Source organism: Hordeum vulgare, chromosome 6H (assembly GCF_904849725.1).
Source record: "Hordeum vulgare subsp. vulgare chromosome 6H, MorexV3_pseudomolecules_assembly, whole genome shotgun sequence".
Classification (NCBI taxonomy): domain Eukaryota; kingdom Viridiplantae; phylum Streptophyta; class Magnoliopsida; order Poales; family Poaceae; genus Hordeum; species Hordeum vulgare.
The window spans coordinates 6656945-6674847 of record NC_058523.1 but is presented as its reverse complement, the minus strand read 5'-3'; the positions used below and the strand labels follow the sequence as shown (position 1 = coordinate 6674847).

The following is a 17903-nucleotide window of genomic DNA, read 5'->3' as shown; positions in this document are numbered from 1 at the left end:
GGTTGTCCCGACAGCAAAAAAGAAACTGGATATGTCTGCTGTATCATATGCCAATGATGGAGCTGGGATGGTGGTGGTGACATCTGAGAAGGTTCCTCCACCACCGCAGGGTTATGTGGCACCTCGGGATAGGAAGAAGCAGAGAGCGGGCTCGTCTCCCCTGAAGAAGACGGGCACACAGAGCGATATGGCGGGCTCCTTAGAGGAGCGCCGCCGAGCTCAATGAATATCCTCTGTTGGAACTGTCGAGGGGTTGGTAGACCCGAGACAGTTCGTGAGCTTCGCAACCTTGTGAGGCAGTTTTCTCCACTAGTGTTTTGTGTGATCGAGACTCAACTCCCTGCAGTACGAGTCGAGAATCTAGCAAGTACACTAGGGTTTGACAATTCTTTTGTTGTTAGTAGTTGTGGAAGGAGTGGAGGTCTTGGTGTTTTTTGGAACAATGCAATAAAGCTTGAGAATTTTGGTTACTCGAACTATCACATAGATTCTCTGATAACAGTACCAGGGATCCCCCAGTGGAGGTTAACTGTGATCTATGGTGAGGCACGAGTTGACAATAGACACATAACATGGGATCTCATGAGATCATTGTCTTCTGCCAGCACATGCCCATGGTTATGCATTGGTGACTTTAACGAGGTTTTGCGACTGGATGAGTATGAAGGGTCGAGCCATCGCAGTATGACACAGGTAAATGGGTTTAGAGATGCAGTTGATGTCTGTGATCTGAATGATCTTGGTTTCTCTGGAACAAGATGGACTTTTGAAAGGAGAGTGGTAGGGGGAACATATACCCGAGTACGTCTTGATAGAGCACTGGCGGACAGGGAATGGAGCACTCTGTTCCCGCAGGCAACCTTGTCACATCAAACAGCAGCCACTTCAGACCATAATCCAATCCTACTCCAGATGGAAGGTGACCCCCCTGGCACCAATCCCCCCAGCAGACAATTCAGATACGAGATGATGTGGGAGGCACATGAAGGTTTTCAGGAGGAAATACAACAACATTGGCAAGGCCCAGGGGCCACATCAGTTCAGGAGCTTAAGGCAAAGCTGGAGTCTTTGTCTAAAGGACTGTGAAGGTGGGATAAAAACACTTTTGGCAACGTCCGCAGCGAGATAAAACACCTAAGTGTAGACTTGACACTACTTCAAGGGGACCCTGCCCGTAGGGGTCCTTCACACCGGGAGATCAAGATAAAAGACAGACTAGCAGAACTAAACCATCGAGAGGAAATCATGTGGCGCCAACGATCCCGAATTTCCTGGTTAGCGGCAGGCGACAAGAACATCAAGTTCTTTTATTTGCGAGCCAGTAAAAGACGCCGCAAAAACAGGATAAAATCATTGGTAAGGGAGGATGGGTCTGTGGTCGACGATGAAACGGAATTGGAGCATATGGCAACTGATTTCTATCACCATCTATATACCTCAGAGGGCACAACAGATATGGAGGTTGTCACGAATACAGTCCCTAGGAGAGTGACAGATGCAATGAACCTACACCTTACTTCCGAGTATACCAAAGAAGAGATTAAAACAGCTCTTTTTCAGATGGCCCCTACTAAAGCTCCAGGAGCGGATGGTTTTCCAGCCCATTTTTTTCAGCGCCACTAGAACGTTTGCGGTGATGAGATCACGAACATCATACTGAAAGTATTGAAAAGGGAGGAGGAAATTAATGGACTTAATGAGACTATCCTGGTCCTTCTACCAAAGGTAACCAATCCCACCCTGCTGGCTCAATTCCGCCCTATTAGCCTTTGTAATGTGATTTATAAAATAGCCTCCAAAGTCCTGGCTAATAGATTAAACAGCATCCTCCCGGAAATCATATCAGAAGAGCAATCTGCGTTTGTCGGAGGCAGGTTGATCACTGACAACATCATCTCAGCATACGAATGCCTTCATTTCATGAAGCGAAATAAGTCCAAGCAGAATGGGTTTTGCGCTTTGAAATTAGACACGATGAAAGCTTATGATCGCCTGGAATGGGATTACCTTAAAGCCATGATGCTTAGTCTGGGTTTTGCTCATGGTTGGATTGCTACAATATTAAAGATGGTGAGCTCAGTAAGTTTCTCGGTCTTGTTCAATGGGAAGAAGTTGGAACAATTTAAACCTACAAGGGGAATTCGACAAGGGGATCCTTTGTCACCCTACCTTTTCTTGTTAGCAGCAGAGGGCCTTTCGTGCCTCCTAAAATCTCAGAACGAGTCATCGCCTTCTTATGGAATAAAAGTGGCGCCAACGGCCCCTGCGGTCAGCCACTTACTCTTTGCCGATGATTGCCTGCTTTTTTTCAAGTCAAGTTGTGAGGGCTCCACTGCCATATCTACCATGTTGGAAACCTATTGTAGAGCATCAGGACAGAAAGTAAATCAAGCAAAGTCATCAGTTTTTTTTAGCAGAGGTTGTACTCCAATGATCAAAGAGTCCATTAAAGCTATTCTTAACGTCCAGAATGAAAGCCTAACTGAAAAGTATCTTGGCATGCCCACAGATGTGGGTAGCAGCAAGAATGGCGCTTTCAAGTATCTAAAGGATAGGGTTTGGAGTAAGGTTAAAGGTTGGATGGAGAAGATGTTATCATCTGCAGGGAAGGAGGTACTAATTAAATCTATTGTGCAAGCAATCCCTGTCTTTTCGATGGCTTGTTTCAAACTACTGAGGGGTCTTTGTCTACATATCAATTCGGTGATCCGTAAGTTCTGGTGGGGAAGTAAGGATGGAGAAAGGAAAACCTGCTGGGTATCTTGGGAAGTAATGACTCGCCCAAAGTATGAAGGTGGACTTGGGTTTAGGGATATAGAAATCTTTAATATCGCTCTCCTGGCAAGACAAGCATGGCGGCTTCTTACTTCCCCGAACACACTCAGTGCAAAGATCCTTAAAGCTCGGTATTTTCCTTCCACTGGTATTCTGGAGGCAGCACTGGGAAACAACCCTTCACAGATCTGGCGGACAGTTATGGAAGGGAGGGAAGCCCTCACGGTTGGTTTAATCAGGCGAATTGGAGATGGCACAGAAACTAACATATGGAACCAGAACTGGTTACCTAAGGAGGCGTCGATGCGTCCAATAACATGTCTGGCAACCCACAGACCTATGATGGTGTCGGAGTTAATTGATAACACGGCTGCTAAGTGAAACATGAGGTGATAAGCGCAACTTTTCTTCCCATTGATGCGGAGGTGATCTTAAATATACCACTTCCTACTAGGCAAAGCTCGGACTATTGGGCTTCGTCACAAGAAAAGAATGGCCAGTTCACTGTTCGCTCCTGTTACCGCATGCTCATTACGACGAAATTGCGAAGAGAAGCATGGCTCGAAGGACGCGGAGGACCTGCCGACACTACTAGGGAGAGGAAGTGTTGGGACAAATTATGGCATATACCAGTACCGTCGAAGATAAAGGTGTTTCTGTGGAGACTTGCATGCTCTTCCCTCCCTACAGTAGATGTGCGCCACCATCGGCACATGGCATCGACATCGTCCTGTGCTGTATGTGGCGGCGCAGATTCTTGGTTCCATTCGCTGGTTACATGTACGATGGCTCGCTGTGTATGGGAATTACATGATCAACAACTGGTTGAACATATGCTGGCTACTGCCGAGCCTTCTGCACGCTCTTGGCTATTCAGCATGTTTGCATCTGTCTCTCAGAACGAACTTACCCGCATGACAGTCACTTTGTGGGCTATATGGTATGCACGGAGAAAGCTCATCCATGAGGGAGAACACCAGAGTCCTACGGCAACTTTTTCTTTTGTCACAAGGTTCATCCAGGAGCTGAAGGGGACAAGACCAGAGAGGCTATTATCACATGCGGGATCGACACGGACAGCAGCAGCAGGTTGGAGACCACCACCGGCGGTGTTTGCCAAGATCAACGTCGATGGGGCAGTCTACAAAAATCCACCTATAGGTGCGGTGAGCGCAGTTTGTCGCGACGACCACGGCAAGTACCTGGGTGCCTCGGCAGTGGTATTTCATGGACTTACCGATCCTCACACCCTGAAAACATTGGCATGCCGGGAAGCACAAGCCCTAGCACAAGATCTTCTCCTACAACATATCGTCGTGGCCTCGGACTGTCTTACAGCAGTACGGGAGATCAACTCGGGCACACATGGGATTACATGCCAGATAGTTCAAGAAGTAAATGATGGCATTTCAAACTTTCAGCATATTTCTTTTGTTCATGAAGGGAGAGTATCTAATAGGGAAGCTCACCTCTTAGCTAAGCATGCTTTGCACTTGGGAGAAGGACGCCATATGTGGCTCCTACAACCCTTTAATTTACATGTAATTCCTAACTCCGCATTGTTGATCAATAAAGCAAAGCATTTACCCCTCAAAAAAAAGGAAATATTCTTCCATGTACATCGTCAATTTCTTCTGAACCACTCCACGCCTACACACCATGGTTTTGTGCCCATTTTGAGTGCAGGCATGTCACGTGTGTACAAAGTGCACAAGAGCTGCAATATGCTTAACCAAAGTAAATTAAACGAGCTGCAATATGTATCTATCATGATGACCACAGTATTTCCGGTCCTCCAAATTAACGCCGACCCATCCGTTCCGGAAATTTCAGTTTTCTATTTTTAAACAAGTAATATCATGGTGTAGCTTTCTGACAAGCTGGTCCACCTGAATTATCATCTATCACCATTTGAATGGTGGGTAGTGGGTGCTATTACGAAGTACTCCCTCCGTTCGTAAATCTATGTCTTTTTAGAAGTTTCACTAGGAGACTATATACAAATGTATATAGACATACTTTAGAGTATAGATACACATATTTTGCTCCGTATGTATATAGTTCTCTAGTGAAATCTCTAGAAATACTTATATTTAGTAACAAAGGGAGTATACACCAAAGTAAATTAAACGAGTGAGACTTGGGAGCAACCTAGTCGTTTTTCAAAGTTGAAAACGTCACTAAACACAAGCTGCTGCCATAAGTTGTAATTTCGTGCCCTCACTTAGGGCATGTACAATGATGCTATCTTAGGAGTGCCATGTAGGATAAATGATGAGGTGAAGGAGAGATAACTCATAAGAAAAGGTTTGTCTTCTCTTATTTGAGAGAACAAGAGGCGTTCTCTTAGCACAATATGTCTCACCATGTTTTTAGAAATAGCTAGTTATTGAAGGTAAGGCTAAGAAGTGACCCATTGTAAGACATTTTTTTGTCATCTCTAAATTGCATGTAAGACTTAAGATAAGACCATTTTATCAATCATTGTACATGCCCTTACCAACTGCGCACGAGCTACGACAAAATACTCCAACTACTGTGGCATTATGTATATTTTTTAAGCTGGGCTGCTAGAGATATTTAAAACGACATGATTGAACAGAAGAAGATTGCATTTGTTAACTGGTATTTGTTTAGCTAATTAGAAGGTGCTTCCTCCGTCTTATAACATAAGGACGTTTTTGACACTACACTAGTGCCAAAAACGCTCTTAAATGTTCACGTCTCTCTTATTATAAGAAACGGTCTTATAATAATCACTGGTATCTGAACTACAAAGTGGATCGTCGGGAAACGACCTCGGGATCTCGCTCATACCAGCTGCTGCTGCTGAATATTAAAGCATGAAACTCTATAACAATACAAAGCTGGGTTGAGATTTGGAAAATATATATATTTTAGAAACATTTCTTGAAAACTTAGAACAATTTCAAATGCTGCAAATACTTTTGTTATTTCAAGCTATTTTTTCTGAAAAAATATGAACAATTTGATAATCTGAATTTCGAAAACACGTCCATTTCTTGCAAAATGTAACAGGTTTCTAAAACGTGAACATTTTTTAAATATTGAACATTTTCTGGCATTGTGATATTTTTTGAAAGTAAGAGACATTTTCTGAAAATCCTGCGAATTTTTAGAAACACGAACATTTTTCTGAAATTATGAACAAATTATGAAAATAAGAACACATTTTTAAATTCATGTACATTTCCTGAAACAAAGACATTTTATGCATGACATCCTGAACAGATTTTGAAAAATAGAATATTTTCTGACATTTCTGAATAATTTTTGAAAACATGAATATAACAAATTTGAAAACGAGAATATTTTTTATATTACTGAATTTTTGAAAAAACAGGAACAATTTTTTCGAATTGTGAACAAAATTTAAAAACAAGAACATATTTTGAAATTCATGAAAGACTTTTCGAAACACGAAAATTTGAAAATGTGACCAAAAAACAATAAATGTTTTGTAAATTTACGAACAATTTTTTTAAAAACAGAAGCATTTTCAAAAACAGGACATTTTTCAAATAATGACCAACTTTTTTGAAACATAAACATTATTTGAAATTCCAGAACAAAAGTTGGAAAAGGAAAAATATTTTTTAAATTCCAAACAAAATTTAAAAACATGAATATTTGTGAAATTAAAAAAGCTAAGACATTTTTTGTAACACCTAAAAAATAAAAAAAATGTGAACATTTTATTGTATTTATAAACAAGTTTTCAATTGAACAATGTTTTCAAAAGCAATATTTTTTGAAATCCTAAACATTGTTTGAATAGTTATGAAAGTTTTGAAAAAGACAATGCATGCTGAAAAAAAACATTTTTGAAATGACTGAAAGATTGGATTTAAATGCAAACATTGTTTTGTAAACAATTTCTGAAATCATGAACATTTTTGAAATTTGGATTCTTTTTCGAAATCATTAATTTTTTAAAATTTTCCAAACAATTTTCGAAAGATGAACTTTTTAGAAAAAAAGAAGAAAATGAAAAGAAAAGAGAAGAAAAAAGATTCAGTAAAAGAAAAGAAAAGAGAAAACCGAGAAAAACCAACAAAGAAACAAGAAAACCTGATAAAGAAACAAAAAACTATGGAAGGAACCTTCTAGCAGGTTCCCAAAACTGTTCGCTAGCGGTTGTTAATTGGGTCGGCCCATTTCTATCGCTGCCAGGGGTTCTGCCTGTGCGTTGCGTCGACAGTTCGACGCAATGAGAGGCAAATAGGAAATTATGTGTGCAATTGTTTGCATGCCCACAATGGTCGGTTAGATGGGCAGCAAGCCTGCAGCTGTTTGCTAATCTAGTAATTTGCTATTCATTCCAACACGAACAAGCCATGACGTCTATTTCTCGCATTAAGCGAGGCAAGAGGTAACTCTCTCATCAAGGTTTTTATCTTTCTGGTTGTAACTGGAGCAACCAAGTTACGCTTGCGTGACAGTTCCTTTTATCCCCTTCTCCCCCTCGACACGGCACGATCAAGCCCTCTCTTCATCTCCTCTTCTATATTCACCCCCCCCCCCACCAAGTCGCAGCGCTGGCGGCTGCTCTCCTCGATGAAGGCGAGGGCGGCCAGGGCAGCTTTGTGTCCGCGTTTTCGGTAATCTCTTCTTCTCCTTGTCGGTTTTCTTCTCCAGATTTCGTGGTGAAGGATTCATCTCGGGAGAGGTATGCGTCGTCTAATTGGTTTGTTCTCCAGTTTTCTCGCTCATTTGTGGGCCTGGCCGGGCTTGTAGCGGGCCGAACTCCCAGCCCCCTAGCCGGTCCTGAGGTGACCGAGCTAAGAGCTCGACCTGATGATGTAGTGATGCAACACAGTTGATGTGGCGAGGTGAAGCCCCCGGTCCAGCTAACATGATGAAGTTGGTTGGATGGTGACGTCGTAGTCCCCGGAGCAGGTTGATGAAGAGATGGCGAAGACCCCGGTCTAGCTGAGGTGATGGAGTAGATCAATATGGTGACTCTAGAGCCCCCATGCCAGCTAACATGTCAAAGCACGTCGGCGCTGTGGACATCAGCTTGAAAAAGCGATGGTGCGGCTAGGCCGACGCGGGTTGGAATTTGTAACGTGGAAAATGCTTGCTTGATGAAGCAACAGCGCGCCCGACCCATGCAACCCGCAGATGACGAGTTTCTCTTAGTGATTATTCGGCCATCGCGTTGCCGAACTCTTGGTCAGCTGACCGAGATGATGAGAAAATTTCCTCCAAAAAGGACGTCTGACAACCCTTTCATGAAAAAGATGAACTCGAGTCGGATTCGTTTTCGCGCAGAAAATAGATTCAAAATTTGTTGTACGCATCAGACATGTTTTGGAGTTTGGACGATCGGATCGACTTGAAAGTTTGAGGGGTCATCGATATAGGAATTCCTCAGCCGAGCTTGAATCTTTTAACGGATGTCCGAGCTAGATACTGGACACCTCGCCCTAAACTCATCCAGATTTCGTCCAGATTCGAGAAGGCTCCGGTATATCGGAGATCGCCGGAGATTCCTCCATCGAAACGCGATAAAATTTTGCAAGGTTGTTGTAGATTCAATTTCGTACAATTCCACCAAAACAATCGTCAAAGCGATGCTAGAGGAAACGGGGACGACGAACATGAATCCGCTGTCCAAGAAAAACTGCAATCTGCACACGAGTCATCGATCCTTCGGCGACCCCACATCAGAACTCTTAGTGAAAGCACCAATGTCGATGTTAAAACCGGCATATCTCGGGTATGGGGTCACGAGTTGTGGATCTTGGATCAATGGTAACAAGAATAGGGGAGACGATGTTTACCCAGGTTCGGGCCTTCTTGATGGAGGTAAAGTCCTACTTCATGTTCTTTGTTATGTTGACGATGGAATATCGAATACATAGTTGATCCATCTCCAGATCATATGTTGTGGTCTAACCCCTAAGAGTATTGATGTTGTCAACGTTATAATATATGATAATAATTATTAACTAACCTGACCTCAGTTTATATAGTACACCAAAGGATAGGATAACAAGAGTCCTAGTCGGTGGAGAGAAGTCCTTGTCTTAAGGAGATGGACCAACGCGTAAGGATCCCTTAGTTCCGGACTTTCTCGGTGTACTAAAGATGGCACCGTCATTATGAGAAACGACCGGCTCCTGAGATCCTACTACCCTCAACAACCACTTAACTATTCATTCAAGCTCCAGATGCCAAAGGGAGTAAACAAATGTAGGAGCTTTTATAATTTAATTAGACCGCAAAAACATCTTACGCCTGTGTATAGAAGGAGTAACAACAACCAGATCATAAAAATCTTTACCATACAGATCTCATATTCAGTCTTCTTCCCAGCCCCACTACCAAACAAACATATTTGCCATAGTAACCATAACATAGGATCCATCTATACAGATACCTTCTGCTCCAATTACATACCCATTGCTGCGGAAAATTGTAGACAAATAGTGTAGGATAATACTCCCTCCCTCCGGAAATACTTGTCGGAGAAATGAGTGTATCTAGATGATACATCCATTTTTATCTATTTTTCCGACAATTAATTCCGGACAGAGGGAGTATTTCACAAATACAAAAGAGTTCTCATCCACCGGTGGAAAAATGCAAACCAGTTACATAACATCTTCTCCAGTCACATGACACCCTTGGCCAATAAAGCACAGCTGAGCACCTCCTGAACCAACACAAAATTCTGCAGTCTAATATGCAAAACTCTGCTGTCTAATAAAGTGAGCTTGGCAGGAGCATGATCATGAGCAAATAAATGGTTACCACAACAAAGTATAGCAAAACAGAACCCCTTGGCCGTCTAGTACACAATTCTGCAGTCAGATAATTCTTCGGTCGATCAGCTCTACCGAGGAATGCAGCTCGCTGCTCTGTTTGTTTCATTCTTGCTATTTTGTCTGTCCTCGTGATAGAAACATCTCTGGGACAGTGAATCCCCCTTGCAGTTTCTTCAATTCAGCCAAGCACAATACATAGCAATCAAGTAGCTCTCTGCTCTTCAATCCAGTCAAGCAACAAGACTGACATAAGCAGACACAAGACGGGATGGCTACCAAACAAATATACACAGAGTCTTGTGCATGAAACAAAGATCTTGGTCACAAACAGTCGTGGTACCATAACATAGGAATGCCTGTTCCGATTACATAGCATCTAATAAATCAGCTACAAGTATACTAAAGATAGTTAGAACTGCAACTGATTAAGGAAATACAGTTCTCTGCTCCTCGTGGTCGCTGACCATCCAAATGCTTGCGTATATCATCCTTCTTCACACGGCATTGCTGTTATAGAGAAAACGAAGGAGCAGGATGAAGATAATTTAGCATCGGAATACTTTTCGGCCACTTAACACATCACAAAATTAAATAAGCGAACAAGACAAGTGGCTAGCACAACTATACTAAAATGTAACGCGTGCTCAGAAATCAAATAGTGAATCTGCTGGAGCAATATAGTTTCCTTTAAATGCTATTATGGGTTAAATGGCATCATGTCCCAAACGGAGATGTTTCCAATTTATAATCTGCATTCGAGTACAGCAAAATTCTGATCATACAAGGAAAAATGCCACACAAACACAAATTACCCACCATTAGCTTGGACCAACAACTTGCCAATTGTCATACAAAGGAAAATTTTCAGGGTTATATATCTGAACAACAAATGATGCGTAAGCTCAGGCATACCTATATATAAATTATGACCCACTAGAGTTCCAGAGTAAAATATACAATCCATCAACAATATTCAGATTAAAAAAATAAGTAATAACAGATAGCTTGGGGTTCACAATTCAAAGGTCGGCAGTAGAAAATTACACCATGATTATACTTAAGAAATACAAAGCTAAATTCCAAGTTTGATGGGTTTGTGATTCTGTTTCAGGACGAGAAAAATATTGTGGTCAAAACATTAACAAGGCTAAGCATCTTCCAGTTCTTCATATACATGATGTTTTATACTACTTTTGTAGGCCTAATTTCTAGTTTTGTGGTGATAGTTCAGAAAACAGTGATACGACTCAATTGGAGGTGCATACTAAGAACAGCACACAAATCACTTTTCAGCACCATCACAAACTGATGTTATGAGACTTAGTAAGGGGGGACTAACAGTTTCAAGAAGCATTATGCCTAGTTCCATCCAAAGCTTTAAATAAAAGAAACACACCCACACCCTGCGGTCCAATATTATGACCACAAGTGAACACTACCCCAGTAAGTTATTTGATATCATTGCACGGCAAGCATTCTCTAATGTCATTTAGCTAGTTCTGTCAAAAAGGCCTAAGGACAACCATATACCCAACATATTTCCACAGCAATACCTAACAGGCAATGGACGATGTACACAACAGAACTTTGTAACCTCCACAAGAGGACAAAAAGGCAAACCTTGCAGGATTATCCTTGAGCACAGGAAATTTGGGAGGCCAGATCATCATAAGAGGATGGATGTCACCCAATTGCAGTTCTTCTTCCGTCATGTCATACACTTTACGCAACTGCATGGACTTGACATCTAAGTGTAGCGCGCATCGACCCATCTCCAAGAACACAAACTCAGCATAGTCACCTACATGGTGTATCTGGAGAGGAGCATTGTGCTCATCCTCAACCTCGCACCCTGGGATCCTCAAATTAGCAACCTTGTCACGCAAACAAATGGTGTCCACGAGCAACCAGTTGTCCCCCTTGTGTAGCCAAATGTGAAGTTGAATCTTCTTGACATGGATGACATACACACCAGAAGCATCATCAGCCCGTGCCAACATGATATCTCTATCACCATACTCCACCCCTTGCGGGAGCTGAACTGTGGAGATGCTCGAGGCATTCAAATCCAAGACAACAATGTCCTTCTGGGCGCTCGCTATGTAGATTTTATTGTTAGCAAGCACAGCTTTTGGTTCCTGTCGCAGATCAAGGAGCTGGTCTATGTCGAAGGTATGATACATGCGCCACACACCATCATCATGTCGCAGTATATGTACGTGCACTGTTGATGTTGTTATCTGTATGTTAGACACCACTGAAACATGCAAGTAGGACAAGCCATCGACTTCGTCTACCGGGAGGAGATTGCGGTAAAAGACATCCTGGATTTGGACATGTGGGCATGGTGGGACGACAACCAGGCCTCTCTCAGGATACAAAAGATTGTGCACCCCAACTGTAAATTTGTTGTGATTATTCTGGTTGTGCAAGCTGATGAGGACTCTGCTGCTCCAGGAGCAGAGGAATTTGGCTGGCGCACCACGGTAGGACTCCAAACTGTAGCTCACCACACGGCGGATGACGGCAGCAAGCTCTGGGGGCTGAGGTAGCATTGGGAAGAAGCGAATGGAAGCCACTTTATGACCCTCCTTGTCTTCGAGGTAGAAGCCGAGGAGGCGGGACCGGTGGCGCTCATGGAAATGGTAGAGGAAGGCGGGTTCGGAGGCATGGTGGTACCATCGCTTGCAGACAAGGGCAGCACGGACAAGAGTGGTGGAGAAGCCAACGCGGACGATAATCTCCCTAAGAAGGTCATCATCGTCGAGGACTTTGGATACCTTTCCACCACATGCAGCCATCACATCAGAATCATTCGTGGAGACTCCAATGCATGGGGTTGACTCCTCAGGTAAGATGGATCGAACCTTTCTGGCTTGGTCTCGAGTTTCTGACATTGTAGCCACATGACCCACACCAAAAGCCAATAAAGACCTGAGCCCATCAGTATTTGCAAGTATCTTAAAGCCATTCTCTACTGTAGTAACAGCAAGAAGATTGCCTTCTTTATTGAACCTTAACCGCGGAAAGCTCTGTTAGAATGTACAGGGGTTAGATTATTAAGTCGAGAAAAAAGGTTGACAAATATAATAGGGAATTCAGACTAACCGGCAAGCCTCCATCAGCTTCAATGCAGGTAAGCATGTTGGTGTTATCAGCATCCCAAAACTTAATTCGGTTCTCTTCACCGGCAGCTAAAATGTGATTATGAGTTGTATCAAACTGCACGACACCATGCAGTACACTAGATGGTGTTTTACGGAATCCAGAATATGTCCTTTCGATAGATCCTTCACTTTGCTTCCACTCAACTAAATGTGAGTCTCCCTCTTTACTTGTTCCACATGAGAACAACCTTCAAATCAACAAGTAAAATATTACGTATGAATAACTAGAAGCACTTCTAGTGAGCAAATTAACACATTTATGTTTACCTAGTTCCGTCGGCACTATAGAGCATTGCAGTACACCATTTTCCTGGAGCATCATACTCCACTCTAGAACCCATATTGTCATAAAGCCATGCCTTAATTTTCCCGTCAAAGGAAATTGAAAAAATAAACTGCAACGAACACGATAAAACCATATATAAGTACACAAGATAAAGTCTGACGTGCTTCAAAAAACAATGCAGTGGCAAATCTCTCTCAGAGCACAAAATAGAAAATACAGGCATCACCCGCATGTGGCTCATACTGCCACAATTTAAACTATAGTTGAGTGGACTTTTGCTGTATACAGACTAAGGAGCAACCAGATATATTCATTGCATGCTGAGATGTTAATGCCTAAATATTGTGTTCAGATAGCACACACATGAATATTTTCCATGTGATGAGGGCAAATAGAATACACAGGTGCCTCATGCCCTTCAAATGAATATATTTTCTGTCCATGCATATCCCAGACCTACAAAATGGAAAGGAAGCTAAAAAGATCAGGCTGGGAAAAAGGAAATACTCCCTCCGTCCCAAAATTCTTGTCTTAGGTTTGTCTAGGTATGAATGTATCTAGTCACGTTTTAGTATTTAGATACATTCATTTCTAAATAAACCTAAGACAAGAATTTTGGGACGGAGGGAGTAGATGATAACCATTTAAGACATATAAGATACCCTTATCAGCTTGTCATCTCCACATGTGACAACATAAAGTTGCTTATTTGGCCGGGAGAAGGCTATGTCATTAACTCCTCCAGAATGAGCCTCAATCTGAGATGAAAAATAAATGGTTTAGTAACAGAAGTCACTCAATATAATGAAATGTAACATCTATATAACTGGTGTTCGATGAAAGAAGATCAAACCTCTATAACTTGGCGTGCTTCATTTGGATGCTGATATGCATGGAGATGGATCAAATGTTTCGTAAATGCAACTCCTAAAAGAAAAAGAAAAAGTAAGCTTCAGCAACAATGGAGCACAATGCGAAGAATATACTAAATGCAATATAAAGTTACTGGCTGGAGATTGAAAATATTGACACTGACCAATCAAGTCCCCATCAGGGCTCCATGTAACTCGATTAACGGCAATGGAAGAGTCTTTAGCCATGACACTCTTTTCTCATAGTAGAAAAATAGTGAGGCACATATATATAACATGAGAACATGTAGATGCTTGCAAACAAGGTACATGACTAGAACTAAAACCAAAGAGGAGCGAATTACATACAGAATTACGAATTGTGCTCAGTTACCTGATATTGTGTTGAACATGCTTGCATGTCCCAGACTTTGAAGGGCTTAGAGAGCAGCTTCTCGTGTGTAGCAATCTCCCAAAGTGTAAATTCACCATTAGCAGATCCAACTATTTGAGTAGTAATCATGAGAAGAAAATTAATATGGTGTTAAAATCCTAATATACACCCAAATCACATGAAACAGCTTTATTACTTGCAAAGTTGTGAGTGACTGCGTCTATATATATATATAGTAAATTATAGATTTTGATCGTACCTAGTAGTAGCGTATGATGTGAAGGATGAAAGTCCATGCTAATTACATTAGATCCCTGTGATAGTGTACAAACTACTCTCGTAGGAAGGTAATGTAATGACTGTGAAGGTTGAGGAATGGGTGCAAGATAGATGTCCTGCAAATAAGTAGGGATAATTTTCTTTCGCCTGGACGAAAATTAACCAATGTCATGGATATTGACTAGATATGCAACATTACCTCAGCAATACCATGTTGACTGGAACTGGGTTGCTCCATCAGTTGCCCAGATTCCTGCATTTGAAAAGTGCGTTATAGATAGGCATTTTCATCGTGGAGACATATGGGGAAGCAGAGCAAGCAACTGAAGCTACATCTGTCGAAACTGAAAAAGCGGAGAGCAGTCCTGTTTCAGGGGAATCCAGATCAACAGCAGCAGTAGAAGAGATCCTGCAGGTCAGAGAGTCCCCATGTGCAGTCCAGGTGGTACATGGGGAAGAAATGGATTGCATACAACTATACAACAACCAAGAGTTAACAAAGCTCTCGCATACCACGAAATTGAGATGAGAAATTATGAGAAAGGGGATTGGCAACCAGCACGGGAGGAGATTGGGGGCCGGGAGGAAAGAGGAATCGAGAGATGGCGCACGGATTCGGCGGCATGATATGTAGATCCCCTTCTTCTGATCGACCGGACAAACACCACCGCGAACCAGTGGCTATGAGAGGAGAGAAAAGAGAATGGATCAGTGGGAGATGGGAAAGGAGACCTCGAATCGTGGGCGGCTGCCGGGGCCGGGGCCGGGGCCGATTGAGGTCGCCGGCGGCGCAGCTCCCCCTTTTCGCCGCCGTTGTGTGCTGTGGGAACACTGCGGAGATTTTTTTCTTTTCTTTTGAGTTTTGTGAGAGAAAACTGCAGCGGCCCATGCATTGCAATTGCAGTCTATCAATTGGAAAAACAAACTTGACACTGGGCTTTGCTATTCAATCTTCTCTATTACCCCCTCCATCTTGTCTAGAAAAATATATATTACTCCCTCCGTCTTGTCTAAAAAAAAATCATCGATTAAATATAAGTTATATGTCATCGGCGGCGGAGGAGCTTTCTCTGATGAGTAATTTCGCAACCTAGCCCCATTCCCCACAATTTTGCAAGGATTTGTGGCCTCGCGCTCTGTTTCTTCCGTCGATTTGGAATGTAGAGTCGTGTGTCGTGGACGGATTGAATGAGATGGAGGGAGGAGAGAATAGTTCTAATTGGTAATGCACCCTTCTTTAGCTATTCTTGAACTCGATTTGCGCGTCGTGCCCTGCAGTACCTCACTCCACTACTGCTAGGGCACCCCTACCGCTTCCCCCTTCCCGCCATTGACAAACAGGGGCAGGGGAGATTCTGCGCCTACCTTGTAGAGATATTGATCCACGGGAGTTGCGGAGCATGGAGGAGAAGGCCGTGAAGAATTTGGTGGAGAGAATTGGGGAGAGTATCGCTTTGAACTCCGGTGATGCATTTCAATGGTTGTAAAATATATCTGTACACAGTTTTCTTATCGTATCCTTGCACCTTACAAGGTTTCAAAAAGAAAAATGATATTCTTCTGGTCTTAATTTGTAATTTAGTTGGATGGTGGACGTGCCCACGAAATGATTCAGTTTCCAGTTTTTTCTAATATCAATTGGTCTCTGATATGAACGATATCATACTATGCTCATCGTATTTTGAACTATGTCTCTTTATTCTTAGGTGTTAGAATAATGTGAAGAAATGTACAATACATCAACCATACTAGATGGGCATAAGTTTGGAACATGGTTTTATTATGTACTTAGCAGTAAGATACATGCTAATATGTTACATTGGTTCACCAATATAAGTACAAATTTATCTTTTCAGCAAGCTATTGTTGGAAAATATGCCAATCAATTTGAGTTGAGCATAAGTAATTCAAAAAATAAAAATAAAAAAACTCATGGGGTCCACGCCAGGCTTGCTTGGTTGAACTTGTTTTCATTTGCGAGTTGGTTGATCTAAGCCTAATGTTGGGGAACGTCGCATGGGAAACAAAAAAATTCCTACGCGCACGAAGACCTATCATGATGATGTCCATCTACGAGAGGGGATTTCCGATCTACGTACCCTTGTAGATCGCACAGCAGAAGCGTTAAGAAACGCGGTTGATGTAGTGGAACGTCCTCACGTCCCTCGATCCGCCCCGCGAACCGTCCCACGAACCGTCCCGCGATCCGTCCCACGATCCGCTCCGGTCTAGTGCCGAACGGACGGCACCTCCGCGTTCAGCACACGTACAGCTCAACGATGATCTCGACCTTCTTGATCCAGCAAGATACACGGAGAGGTAGATGAGTTCTCCGGCAGCATGACGACGCTCCGGACGTTGGTGGTGATCTAATCTCAGCAGGGCTCCGCCCGAGCTCCGCAAAAACGCGATCTAGAGGTAAAACCGTGGAGGTATGTGGTCAGGCTGTCGTGGCAAAAGTTGTCTCAAATCAGCCCTAAAACCCCACTATATATAGGAGGGAGGGAGGGGAGGAGGCAGCCTCAAAACCTAAAGGTTTGGCCGAAATTGGAGGTGGAGAAGTCCTACTCCAATCCTACTTGGAGTAGGATTCCACCTTCCCACTTGGAAACTCTTTCCACCTTGTGTTTTTTCCTTCTCAAACCTTATGGGCCTTAGTGGGAACTTATTCCAGCCCACTAGGGGCTGGTTTATCTCTTCCCATAGCCCATGAGACCCCTTGGGGCGTGACACCCCTCCTGATGGTTCCCGACACCCCTCCTGGCACTCCCAGTACACTACCGATGAGCCCGAAACTTTTCCGGTAATGCATGAAAACCTTCCGGTAACCAAATGAGGTCATCCTATATATCAATCTTCGTTTCCGGACGATTCCGAAAACCCTCGTGACGTGTGTGATCTCATCCGGAACTCCTAACAACATTCGGTAACCAACCATATAACTCAAATACGCATAAAACAACGTCGAACCTTAAGTGTGCAGACCCTGCGGGTTCCAGAACTATGTAGACATGACCCGAGAGACTCCTCGGTCAATATCCAATAGCGGGACCTGGATGCCCATATTGGATCCTACATATTCTACGAAGATCTTATCGTTTGAACCTCAGTGCCAAGGATTCATATAATCCCGTATGTCATTCCCTTTGTCCTTCGGTATGTTACTTGCCTGAGATTCGATCGTCAGTATCTGCATACCTATTTCAATCTCGTTCACCGGCAAGTCTCTTTACTCGTTCCGTAATACAAGATCCCGCAACTTACACTAAGTCACGTTGCTTGCAAGGCTTGTGTGTGATGTTGTATTACCGAGTGGGCCCTGAGATACCTCTCCGTCATACGGAGTGACAAATCCCA

The 17903-nt window shown here is 42.9% G+C and overlaps 1 protein-coding gene across 1 annotated transcript; it reads right to left on the bottom strand.

Annotated features, from left to right (window-relative positions):
* Positions 1–9377: 9377 nt before the first annotated feature.
* On the bottom strand, positions 9378–15378 carry LOC123406041. The gene is made up of 12 exons (XM_045099541.1): positions 15279–15378; positions 14746–14799; positions 14527–14662; positions 14268–14377; positions 14059–14128; positions 13876–13949; positions 13685–13780; positions 13386–13478; positions 13004–13131; positions 12678–12924; positions 11190–12601; positions 9378–10076 (listed from the first exon to the last, which is right to left on the bottom strand). The coding sequence occupies exons 2-12, from the start codon at positions 14782–14784 to the stop codon at positions 10064–10066; spliced, it is 2418 nt and encodes an 805-aa protein (XP_044955476.1). The 5' UTR covers positions 14785–14799; positions 15279–15378; the 3' UTR covers positions 9378–10063.
* Between the last annotated feature and the right edge of the window lie 2525 nt (positions 15379–17903).

Excerpts from the sequence above, each read along its gene's own strand:
- LOC123406041 (XM_045099541.1), bottom strand. The coding sequence starts at position 14,784 with ATGGAGCAACCCAGTTCCAGTCAACATGGTATTGCTGAG. Across the intron at positions 14,129-14,267 it reads CATGTTCAACACAATATCAG|AGTGTCATGGCTAAAGACTC; the intron begins GTAACTGAGCAC and ends CTATGAGAAAAG. Across the intron at positions 12,602-12,677 it reads AAGCTGATGGAGGCTTGCCG|AGCTTTCCGCGGTTAAGGTT; the intron begins GTTAGTCTGAAT and ends ACATTCTAACAG.